Consider the following 13,054-nt stretch of genomic DNA (forward strand, 5'->3'; position numbering starts at 1 on the left):
TTACACCACGAAGGTATGCTGGAAGGAGAGAGGAAATATTTTACATACTTCCTCTTCTAAAGGGCTCCCAATTTTGAACTGCGGTAAGAATTTTTCGTCTTAGAACTATGACAATAATAATGACTAGACCATTGTGTGAATGCTCACTAGCAATATTGCAGTGTTAAGGCTCTACGAACTGTAGTTATTATCCTGCATATTCTTCTGATTGATTATCCTACACTTTGGAATTAAAAATCTACAAAATTTTTATCTTCCTTAGACAATTTTTGCGAGTTTTTCAGTACTTTTATGTATCGGTACATTTCATTGCTCTTATATTTCAAGATATTTCATTATTTCCATGTTTTTTTTTTTTTTTCTTAAGTTACGGGGTCAAATATTACCCTTTTTAACTATACCCTTTTTTGAATTGGCATCCGTGCGCTTTGAGTTCACAGATAGCTCGTCTTTTTTAAGCAACTATGCCATTTTAGTTGTGAACATGTGGTGAATGGTGAACTTTGATCGTTTTTTCTGGAATGAAACTTCAAAAATGGTGATTAATGGTTGTTCTGCAATAGTAGTTTCACCATCGTTCCAGAGCTGATTGGCACAGAGAAGTCGGGAGTGCTGCCTTTGAGAATATTTTAATAAATGATTTAACTATTATTCTTCTCACTAGGAACGCCCATTTTCATTTATCTCGGCTTGTAAATTAACAGAATTTTAGAAACTGGGCCTTACAAAATCCCTGACAGCACCATACGCCCGACGACTCTCTGTATATCTGCGTAGTCGGGATATAACTCTTCAGTTTGCTGTTGAGGAATTCATTGTCATAGGGCCGTGCTTTTTTGAGGCCGTACGTACGGTGATTATTACTTCTAATCACTCTTTTGAGATATTACGCAGCTGCGTATTTCCAAACCCTACCCCACTTTTCGAATTTTCGACGTCTCGGACAAATCGACTAGTTTCGCCTGGATGGTAATTCTTGAGCATGCGCCTTGCATGCGCTGAAGGGCGAGAAGTAGCATGAACAGAACTTTGGCTTGCACTTGTAAACACTATTAAGTATATTGTCTGAAAGTGCATTCGTTTATGTAATTGCATAATTTTACTGTTTCTGTAATAAGAAAACTTCATTCAGATAAAATTTATTTTAATATTATTATTATCTGGTTATAGGATTATACGAAATGCTGAATACTCTAGGTATTATCGTAATCTTCGCATAACCTTTCACATTGGATTTTGCCTTATCATTGTAAAATATATTGTATTATAAAGATTAAATCAAAGCAAATTACTTTGTCAGAGATGTGAATGTTCTAACTGAATTTTCTTTTTAACACTTCTTATGGTAAAAGATTATTTATTTCCTCTTTGAAAACACATTCATATTTGACAAATAATTATCTCCGCTGAAAATTTTTTGATTGTTTGAGAACTATATTTGTCAATAATGTAATAAAACCTCACTAATCTAGTGCTTTATAGATCAATATGATAACGAATTCAAAATGTTTTAAAAACAGTTCTTTAATCTTTATTTTGTAGTAGATGCAACTAATGTCACAGAGAAAAAATATTTCAATAAAAAAGTTCTCCATGTTGTTTCAATAGCAAAATTATTTCTATTTCAGTGAGACATCCACTTTCAATGCGTATATAACAGAAAAATGTAACATAAGCATTTTAGAAGTTTTAAATATAAGCTAAAGGTTTACGATTTACTGTACAATTTTATGTAAGAAACGTAATAATTTACTTTCATTCCTTTTAAATCGGCATATTAGTTTCCAATCAACTAAAATTTTTGCCAAGTTAGAGACTTAACACACAGTATTCCGTCACTTAAAATATCAATTAATTGTTCTTTTTCATTTAGAGATACATTGGAATTGAAAATACCAAAGGCAAAATGGGTCACTGATCCAACCTAATTCCTTATTTAGAAATTTTTCAAAAAATTTTCTGTCAATTTTCTCATATATTGTTTTAAACAAGAAATCTGTATTATTTTCTTTAGTAAATTCTGAAAAGCATGTTTCTGTGTTTTTTTTTTTTTTTTTTTTTTTTTTTTTTTTTTGTTCAGTTCTCCTTGCCAAAGTATTTGCTTAGTTTTAAAAGCTTACATTAGTACAAACTGCGACACTGTGTGTTTTATTTTCTCTCCAGTTGCTTTTCCTTCCCAAATATTACAACATAAAAAATATTCTACTGCGTCGTCTTCAAAAACTTATCTCAGATAAACGATGAATTGAAACATTTTAGTAATGTTGGTAATTTCATCAAGTTATATAGTACAGACTAGATTTTCTATTCTATAGTGTCTGATATGACAAAAATTTGGTGAGACACGGTATCTTTTTTTAATGCTATTTCTCTTGTGAACATTGGGTAGATATCCAATGTTCACAAGAGATTTTTGGAGTCATCATGAACAAAATTGCAACTAAAACAAAATTGTTTTTATTATTCTTCGAGACACTACTGAATTTTCCAATGCTTAGGAAATGTTATGTTCTTACTTGACAACAAATTTGATTATAAATAAGAAACATAGTTTATAAATGATGCGTATTACAGTTACAAATTGCATGCAAGATACTACTAAGATAGCCGAAAAAACTGCATCTTAGCTGCGCATATGTAATTGCTTTGAAATTTGATTCGAGCTGTTTGGAAATCATCAAACATAACACATAAATCAAGAGGGGAGCAATAAAATCAAAATTAAAATATGGAAATGTTTAATTTTAAATTCTTGGCAAATGTTAAAAAACATCCAAAATTCTCTTCAAATTCCATATGTCTTTTATTGTCAAATAAATTTCTTTGAATTTGGTGACCCCCCCCCCCCACAAATTTGTTCATGACTCCCAGGTTAAAATTTTGTAAAAAAACAATACAAGTTATCAATTGCATTTTGAAAAAAAAATTCAGGCTTGTCTTCAATAGAACAGCATGCAATAGAGTATTTTCAAATTTACGGGAAAGTACGACTTATGTGAAAATTGATAAACATTGGCTGTCCAATGTGAATTACGGTTTAATATGTTATGTTCATAGCTTGTGTATTTTGATTATCTAACTAAATACAGAATGATCCGTTCCTTCAAACTTCTGCTGGAATAACTGCTAGAATATCTATGCCATTTCAGATGAACAGAAAGCAAGTGTTGTATTCTTATTCAACAATTACAATACTCTTGCATAATACTTACAAGGAATGAGTTAGATTATTTAACTAAAGTGCAGTCAATTTTATTTCTTTTTTACATGAATGATGTATCACACAATGCTGTGTAGGCTGGTGACCTAGCGATGATGACTCAAAATGCATCTCTGCATTCAGGCATACACTCCTTACAAGAATATAACCATGCACTGGAGTCCTAGCTTCAGCAGGTACATTTTGTTGTGCTATGCAATCTCTACGGGTCCTAAATTCTAAAACCTTTTCCACTCCTAAATTCCAAAAATATTGCTACTTGATATTTCTGTAAATCCCAAAATTTTGCACACCTGCCATAACTGCACTGGCTGTGGCCTCAGTTATCCAATGGTCCAACAAAATCAAATATTGTAACGTTATTTTAGACCAGACTTTCTTAAACTGTAGATCGCAACCCCCAATCTACAGCAGGGGGTTGCAAAAAATTTTATTAGTTTTAGTATTTCTTAAACTTAATATAATAATTTTACAATTACCCAATATTTTTACACAATGTATCTGAAAATAGATAAAGATAAGACGATACAGACAAAGAGAAAAACAAAAATGTTTCAATGAATTCTGTTTAAAATGTAAATGTTCATTTTACTTGCTTTGCACGTGACGCTGTCAGTTCATCTGTTACTTAATTAAAATTTTCACATTGTTCTATATCTTAAAATGAGAAATTTAGGATAATGACCTAAAACTGCAATATTATCTTGCAATACAAGTGAAAAAATTGACAGTTTCACTCGCACGCGTGTCAGATTTTCGCAATGCTTATGGGGTCCCACAAAATTTTCGTAAATATTTTGGGGTCGTGAATAAAATCTATGATAAAAGAGGGTCACGACTGAAAAAAAAGTTCAGAAAGCCATGTTTTAGACCAATCAGTTTCCTGACGCCAACCCATTTTTTTGCCTGTTTTGTTTCTCAGCCGAATTATGTTTCTGTGGGAATTTTTCTATGTTTTTACTGTTTCAGCTGAATGGAAAAACACGCTAAAATGTTTCAAATGACTATTAGGGGAAGAGAATCAAATACTCCACATTATTATTAACTCTATTTATCTCCTGTTTCGATTCTGAGTTATGTTTTTTGATAGAATTTTTCCATATTACATATTTCAGTTCAACAAAAAATCAACTTTTAAAATATTGAGGAAAAGCATGTACTAAAATATTTCAAAATGAAAATGTGGGATAAATAAATATATAAATTAGTTTTTCCTAGGAGTGTAGGAGTTCTTATATATAGTATATAAAGAAATTTAGAACCAACTTTTCACAAAGACTAAAAAATTGAAGATCAAATGATCTTCATAAAATCCTATAAATGTAGAACAAGAATACTTTAAAATGTAAAAATTAACACGTTGACTGCCGCGCGCATTTACGTGATTTGCCCATGACGGCAACTTGAAATTTTTGTTATGCGATATATATTATGTCAAAATATTATCTACAGAACATATTGTTATATAATTGTGCTTCATGCTGGGGGTCACCAGGAACCCCCAAACATCTGTAGTCCATTTTTGTGATTTATAATTTAAATTTTTATGATTTATTATTTTTCAAACCATTATAGTAACAATGGTACTATTTAAAAATTTATCAGTATCGATATTTATTCTAATTATGTATTTTACTATTGGTCGCGTTGCCGATGGCACCCACGGCGATATAGCCAAGTCAAGTGCCAGTCACCGGTGACCCCCACGGCAGTCAACATGTTAAAATAAACCATCACAAGAAAAACCAAAAAAGTAGTATAAAAGAACAAGAAAGGTGAGGAATCCAACCAACTTTAACATAATATCGTCAAGAGGAGGTATGTCGAATTTAATTACATTTCCCCTTTCAGAAATTTCAGAAAAGCAAAATCCTTGCTTTTCTGTATCCATAATCAGCTGATGAACCATTTCAATATATTTTTTATCTTAATAGTCACCCGAAAATTCTAGTCCTCCTCAAAGCAAAGGAAAATCATTAAAAATATCTTCAAATTTAAAAATATTTTTCGAATCTAAAAAGAATCTTAAAAAAAATGAAAACATGCCCTTAAAAATATAGAAAAAATTAAAATCCTGCAGTGGAAAATCTTTGAAAGTTCAAAATAATTTGAACACAAAACTTTACTAGAACCTCTTATCAAACAGCAGTAGCAAAGGAAAATGGGGGGGGGTAAGTAAAATCATTAAAAATATCTTCCAATTTAAAAAGATTTTACTAGTCTAAAGAGGATTTCAATTTTTATTCTTTCTGAAAAATTGGTTCTAAATTTCTTTCTTTATATATTTACTGATATTATATTTTTAGCAGCATAATGCACGAAAATTTTTGGAAGGATTATAAATTTTCCTTTAAAAATATTATTTGTATATACATAGTCCAAACACATCTGTATACAGTGGAATACGTTTAATGCAAAATATCGGTTAACACGAAATAGTGCAACGGTCCCGACAAACTACTATGTATTTTCATTCATTTTGTTTCTCTTAACACGAAACAAAAATCGCTTAACATGAAAAGATATCCTTTCTGGAAATGAACAAAATATAGAAAACACTTGCATTGCAGGCGAGATTTAAGCGGGGTGTGAAATGAAAGAGAGGTTGGTTTCACATGTTTCGTAGAAAAGAGGCTAATTTGGCTTTGAAATACCCTGTGACACGATCAGTTTCGTTTATCTACGCTACTTTCGCCTTCCATGTCTACAAACGCCACACAAACATCTCATCTCTAATCAGTTAACTTTGGAATTCAGTGATGAGTACATGGCAGTGTGAGTAAAAATTAGTGAGTTTGGCTCATATGTTGCACTGCATAGAATTCAGCGACTCCAAGGATGAATGAAAATTATTTTCATTACACACGATTCTCGAAAGTATCAGATTCTTTGGCACCGAAAGAAATGGAGAAGTAGGATATTGAAACTGAGCTGACACTTAATGAAATGTTTGAGAAAGTTTCTGTATTAATGAACTGTCCTACTGTACTATCGGAAGAATTCGTTGCAGTAGTTTATGATAATGTGTGTGCAGCCCGAATTATGGCAGACAAAGTTATTTTGGAGTTTGTTCAAAGCTAAAAAGATATCAATGATGCAGATTCTGATGACGAAAATAAAATGAATGCAGTCCCTGTTCCCACGTCATCCGAAATGAAGAATATCATAAAAAGTATGGACAGTTATTTAGATGTACATTCCAATGGAGAAATGAATAACAAAATGTTCGACATTGAACAATTTGATGCTAAAAAAGACAATGCAAAGAAAAATATCAGATTATTTTCCCAAAACTTAATAAATGTTTTGTTTTTCAAAAACTTGAAAATTTTGTATTGAATTCCATTAAGTTCTTGTGGATGTTTTTGTTTCATTGGTTTTTAATAAATACATGCATATATACATATCCATGTAAATAAAATGTACTCTAATAAGCTTAATTTTGTTGAATATATGCGTTTTTTTTTTCTTCTTCATCTTTTTTTTTTTTTTTTTTTTTTTCTTTTCAATATTCTTTAACACAAAAAAATATTTCAGTCCCCTCAGTTTTGTGTTAAATGATTTTCATTGTATATCTGTTGCACATAAATCCCTTTCTTACATAAAATATAAATGTATGTATAAAATAACTAAATAAATTGTAAAGGAAGTTTAATTAGCAACTATGAAATCTTAAAAAAGTACAAGTATGAAATTTATAATGGCAAACATTAAAAATAGATGAAAGTAAGTAAAATTTAAATTATAGAATGTACTTTATAAAATTAATAACAAGTGGTTAAAAATATATATTTTAATTACTTAGAACATGGAAGTTATTTGGCAGAGATTGTTGGATATAAAATTACTACTTCAAATTTTCAGATTACTATTGTTCATATTTAAAGTCTCAACTTGTAGTCTTAATCCACATAACAACCATTGTAAAAATCATCGTTATCATATTCCAAAGATCAGCAGCATACATTTTTTTCAAAATCGTGCATAATATTAAATATTGGCTTTTGATAGTCAAGTTGATTCAAATAAGATGAGCTGTTTTTATGATTTTAGACTAGTAGTTTATTCTTCCATTCACTTATTACAATATTTCATTTTTTATATGCTCGGCTATCCAAAATTTCAAGACCTTTCCGGATTTTTTTTTTTTTTTTTTTTTTTTTTTTTTTTTTTTTTTTTTTTAGTTTTTACTGTACACACATTTCAGCATTTACATCGTCAAAATTGCGCAGACAAATACTTGCAGTGAATTTACTTTTACAGCTAAACACAGGAACTGGAAAACAAAAAAGTACTTATTCGGAGATTGTATTTCTTTTTCGTTCATGAAAATCAAAGTTCATTACACAAACATGCAATCACACTGCACAAGCATGTATGGAAATTCTTAATACATTTAGTAATCCTGATAACTGATTACGCATTTAGTAAATAAATCAGAAAATATTTTAATGTATAACAACTGAATAAAGTAGTTAAGCTTTTATAAAACAGAGCATGATACTACAGTTACGAAGATATTTAATGTTATAAAGTTAGGTAATTTAGTAAATTTCAATTGTTCACCAAAGAAATGAATTATGAAGTTCCTTGTATATCTTTATAAATTAACTTTATTGCTGTTTTAAGCAATTAAACAACTGTTCAAGTTATTGTAATAATTTTGAAATATATACACTAAAAGCGTGTGTGCGTGTGTGTGATTATGGCAAAGCCTCGAGGGCTATCTGCCTAAGGGGAGGGATGCCTTCGTGGAGGACTTTCTAAGGGAAACTGGCTCGTATACACGTTACACATGGGGAAAACCACGAAAACGCCCATGTAGCCAGCCCGTTCGCGGGATTCGAACCTCGGACCGAACTACCAGTGTTCAGCGACTTTACCGCTCGGCCACTGGTGGGCTATATACACTAAAAGAAACATTAAAATGTATTAATTTATTTGTCAACCTTGATTTTGGCACGGAAGTCTGCAGAATGCTTAGTAGTTTTTAAGCACATCGAGGCACTGCAATTCTTTCTTATTCCTTGATCTGAAGTTTTCTGCAATTTTTTATTATTATTATTATTATTATTATTATTATTATTATTATTATTATTATTATTATTATTATTATTATTTAAATTGCTGTATTGGCACACATACAATTTTTGTATAGTGGCTTCAGATGTGGATAAGTATTTCGAACGCTCTCGTTTGTTTTACTGGCGTCGCTGAATTTTGCGATGAAATGCAGCACATTTATTGCCGAGTATCTCCTTCCAGATTTTTCATACTGTTAATGTATACATCAGCAGTGAATTATTCTCCTCTTTCCTCAAATATACTACAGCGATAAACAATAACCATTCACTAAAGATTTTGCGTAAATTCCCACACATAATAATTTAAATTGCGAAAATCTCAGAATTAGCACCTAAACACACTATTCAGCAGCACAATTCTTTCGAAAGCGCGCCGTAGTAGTCAAAAGTGGGGTAGGCCGTCTTGCCAGATGAAACTAGTCGATATTTCCGTGACGTCAAAAATTCGAAAAGTGGGGTAGGGTTTGGAAATACGCTACGCAGCTTCCTGTACCAACACCACCTAGACTACAAAGCCGGAATAGTAGTGTGAGAATGAAGCTATGAATCATCACACTTAGGCTTAGCACTGAACGAAGCTGCAGGTGTGAATACGTCGATGTGTGTGGCATAACGTTGCGCTTGCACGTGTTTTAAAATCGTCGTCAATTATTCTTATAGTAGTATTATGTTTTAAGGCACTTATATTATTTCACTATGGTGTTTAAATGTTGTGTACCCCTATGTAAAGGAAACTATAATGGTGGACCTCGTGTCCACGTATTTTCCTTCCCAAGAGATCCTGAATTGAAGAAGAAATGGATTTATTCAATAAAACGAGACAATTTCGAGCCAACTAAAAATTCTAAGGTAAGTTAATTTATATTTATTATTACTAATGTTAATATTTTTAATAGTACTTACTTACCTAAAGATAACGCTATTCTTTTGTAAAATTATATGCTGCTGTAATAACTACTTTTGTCACATTATTTGCTTAAATTTCTTATAGTACACGATTTTCTTGCATATTTTTAAAAACGTTAAGGTATTTCTAAAGGAGTATCGTACTATTGGTTGTATTACATGATGTATAAATCATAATATGTAGCCAAAGCACGATGTAAAATAACAAAATTTTTAACTTATCAGAGAAATTACGTATTTTATTTTTGTTTATGCAAACATTGCAAATTGTGTTATAATGTACTTCGATTCTCATTTTGGTGAGGTTCTTTCTTCTTCCGAAAGGAGAAATTGTGATGCATTATAAACTCATTTCTTGAATTCATAAATATTTTATCACCTTCATTCTTTGCTAAAATATTTGTCTTTGGGCAAAAAACTGATTCTCTGGGTTTAAAACTGTAATTGTATCTGGTTGTTTTGTGCATAACAGGTTACATTCAGATATTGAATTAGTATTAACATCTAAATTAAAAGAAAATTATTCTGTAAGTTCAGTTTTATAAGTTTTAAAATACAGTTATGAATTGGTTTTAAACCGATTTCAATCTTGTAAATTGTATGTTTATGTATAACAGATTCTTAAGTGAAAATTACTTTTTTACAGGTGTGTGAACTTCATTTTAGCCCTTGTGATATTGAAAAGGAGACGTATATGCATCTTGAAGAAACTGGTGAAACATTATCAGCTCCATTAAAAATTCCGAGACTAAGGAAAGATGCAGTTCCAACAAAACTTCCTGGTGCCCCATCATATTTATCCACTGATGTATCCATAAGAGAAAGTGTTAAAGAACGACAAACAATCCGTAAAAACCGACAACTACAAATGGCTATCTCCAAAAGCATTATGTCAAAAAAATCTGAGGATTCAAAATCAGTGTTTACAACATTCAGTGAATTACAGAACTGTTTAAATTACAACAATTTTACTCAAAAATTTACTGTTGTCATGAAATCAAATACAATTGTTATTGGAATTTTTGAAATAAGTCCTTCTCCAGTATTTAAATACTGTACAGTCAAAAGTCGTTAATTCGGACACCCATAATTCGGAATGATCTATAATCCGGACCTCAAAAATAAAAACTTTCTGCGCATGCGCCGCGTTGACACATGCGCATAGGCGTTTACGCGTGCGCGTAAGACCTTTTACGACTGCGCATATGAGTGTGCGCAAGTGCAGAATACGTTTTCGCGTGCGCGTTTTATGTATAATGGACGTATAAGCTAAAATTATCTAATTATCTATTTCAGTTAATGTTGATGATTGCGTTGTTCCTTAATTTTCGAATTGGATCCGGCTTATTATTTTTTGCAGACTGTAAGAGCAATTTTATAAAAGTAAGCTAAACTTTCGATTATATCAAATAGAATTTCCGATATATATTTGTTAATATGTAAAGGATCTAAAGCGAAAGTATGTTTTGAAATCCGAAATCTGTTTATCAATTTCGCGCTGCTCGGCGGGGGGAACGCCGCGGCGGGCCCGTAAGGAATTGGAAGTTGATCTGTCAGCACTATCCTTATCTTCAGCGCAGATGTTTTTATTTTATTTGGCTTATAATTCCTTACCAAATGTATTTCATCTCGATATGCTCCGTCTTTGATATGATTTAAAACAAGTTCCTCGTCATTATAATTCGCTTCCGATAGCGAAGAAAAGTGACAGAGGTTATTGAAAACGAAAAAATTTCGATTGACAAATTAGTCGGTGTTCTCGACACAGCAATTATAGGACTTGAACAGCGGAACTTTGTAACTGAACAAGAAATTATGTCTGTTTAATAGAATTAAAGAGAAAGTATTATCACATGAAACGAAGCAAAACTTAAACAACTTACATTGAAAGAAATATTTAATAAAGTAAACAAATAAATATTAAGCTTTTTCCTTTTGCAAATTTTGATACCCTTTAGATCATAATTGTTCTTTATTTCATAAATTACGGTTTCATATTTTTAATTTTAGAATTTCTGCATGCCATCTTACGAGATTTAAACTGATGATCTATAATCCGGAAAAATCGATAATCCGGAATCGCCGAAGTCCCGACGAGTCCAGATTAACGACTTTTGACTGTATTTCTATCAATAATAGTATGCCGTTATCAGCGTTTCACCAATCTGCAGAACTAAAAGTGTTAAATGATAGTAAGTTACCCATGCATGTTAAAAGTATTCATGAAATTGATAATATTTTAAATGCACTTGAACTTCTAGAAGCAGGAGCTCCAAAAAGTATTGTAAATATAATAAATTTTATTAATATATTTATAGATAAACTGGATGCCATTGTTTCAGATGATAAAAAAATGTGTTTTAACATTTTTAAAAGAGCAACTGAATTTGCTGTGCCTTCCAAAACAACGTTTAAGATATTCCCCCCATTTCTTAATTTTTGCTTGTATTTTAAATTCGATTTCACCCCACGCCTATAAATTTATGTGAAATTCTGGAAATCTGATCATGCCTCACACTGTTACTCTACGAAACATATGTTCTAATCTAAATGTCAGTGTCTCTGAAGAGCAGCAGCACTCTAATTTCTTATGGTATATTAAACAAAAATTTAAAACTTTAAAAGAATGTGAGCACAATGTAATATTAATGATGGATGAAATTCATCTAAAACCTTTTTATGATTTTAAAGGTGGCAATATTGTTGGTTCTGCATATGACAGTGTATTTGCTGCTTCTTCAGCATATACATTTATGATTAGAAGCTTATTATCATCTTACAAAGATGTTGCTCACATCCTGCCAATAAAATCATTTAGTGCAGAAAAATTGTTTGAAATTTTAAGAGATGTAATTGTAGGTCTTAAGGTAGTTTGTGTGGTTAGTGATAATAATAGCATTAACAGGAAAGCCATGTCCTTCTTTAGTGAGAAGCATGAAATTAAAATTATGTACCAAAATCCATATGAACCACACAGACCCCTTTTTTTTTTTTTTTTTGTCATTGATCCTGTTCATTTGTTAAAATGTATTCGTAACAATTGGATTGGCCAAAAAAATGATGGCTTGTTTATGTATTTTCCTAAATTTAACGCTGTTGGCAGTGAAGAATTTAATGCAGCCTCATTTAATACTATAAGAAAACTACATGATCTCGAATTTGATAGTTTAATTAAATATGGGTATGGTTTAACTCTTAAAGCTTTATAGCCTTCAAATCTTGAAAGGCAGAATGTTAAATTAGTTTTACAAGTGTTTAATAACTGGGTAATCACAGCCTTAACAGAACTAGGTAATAAACACAATTTGGATAGTTATGAATCAACAGCTAATTATATAGATATAATTTATAAATGGTGGTGTATAGTAAATACCAAAACACCTCTTAAAGGCAAACGACTGAAATGTTCTTTTCAAAAACCACTGATATTTTCAAATGTAGACTCAAATGTTGAGTATTTAAATAACTTTGTAAACTAGTTAGACAAATGGAAAGAATCAAAATGCACTACTGGTTGCTTGTCAAAAGAAACTCATGCTGCTCTGAGAAACACAACATGTGTACTTATTGAATTGGGCAAGTATTGCATTAAAGAGCTAGGCATGAATTATTTTTTACCTGGTAAAATACAAACAGATTTGTTAGAAGATCGTTTTGGCAAGTATCGCCAACTTTCTGGTTCGCAATACTGTATTTCCATTAGACAGGTTTATGAATCTGAGTCAAAATTACGAATGCAAAGCTTATTACCTTTAAAGCTTAATTCAAGTACTTTTGGAAATATTGCTATTGAAATAAATGAAAGGAATGATTGTGAGGAGGAAAACATTGATTTATCCCTTGT

At 31.1% G+C, this 13,054-nt stretch overlaps 1 protein-coding gene and 1 pseudogene across 1 annotated transcript; both read left to right on the forward strand.

Annotated features, from left to right (window-relative positions):
• The first annotated feature begins 8,930 nt into the window (after window positions 1–8,930).
• On the forward strand, window positions 8,931–10,285 carry LOC118196889 (THAP domain-containing protein 1 B-like). The gene is made up of 2 exons (XM_035368371.2): window positions 8,931–9,153; window positions 9,857–10,285. Exons 1-2 carry the CDS (start codon window positions 9,001–9,003, stop codon window positions 10,283–10,285), a joined length of 582 nt encoding a protein of 193 aa, XP_035224262.2. The 5' UTR covers window positions 8,931–9,000.
• A 1,573-nt stretch (window positions 10,286–11,858) lies between these two features.
• LOC118196885 (uncharacterized) lies at window positions 11,859–12,689 on the forward strand (annotated as a pseudogene).
• Window positions 12,690–13,054: the final 365 nt, after the last annotated feature.

Source organism: Stegodyphus dumicola, chromosome X2 (assembly GCF_044657685.1).
Source record: "Stegodyphus dumicola isolate Sdum_Otavi_A_Nest chromosome X2, ASM4465768v1".
Lineage (NCBI taxonomy): Eukaryota > Metazoa > Arthropoda > Arachnida > Araneae > Eresidae > Stegodyphus > Stegodyphus dumicola.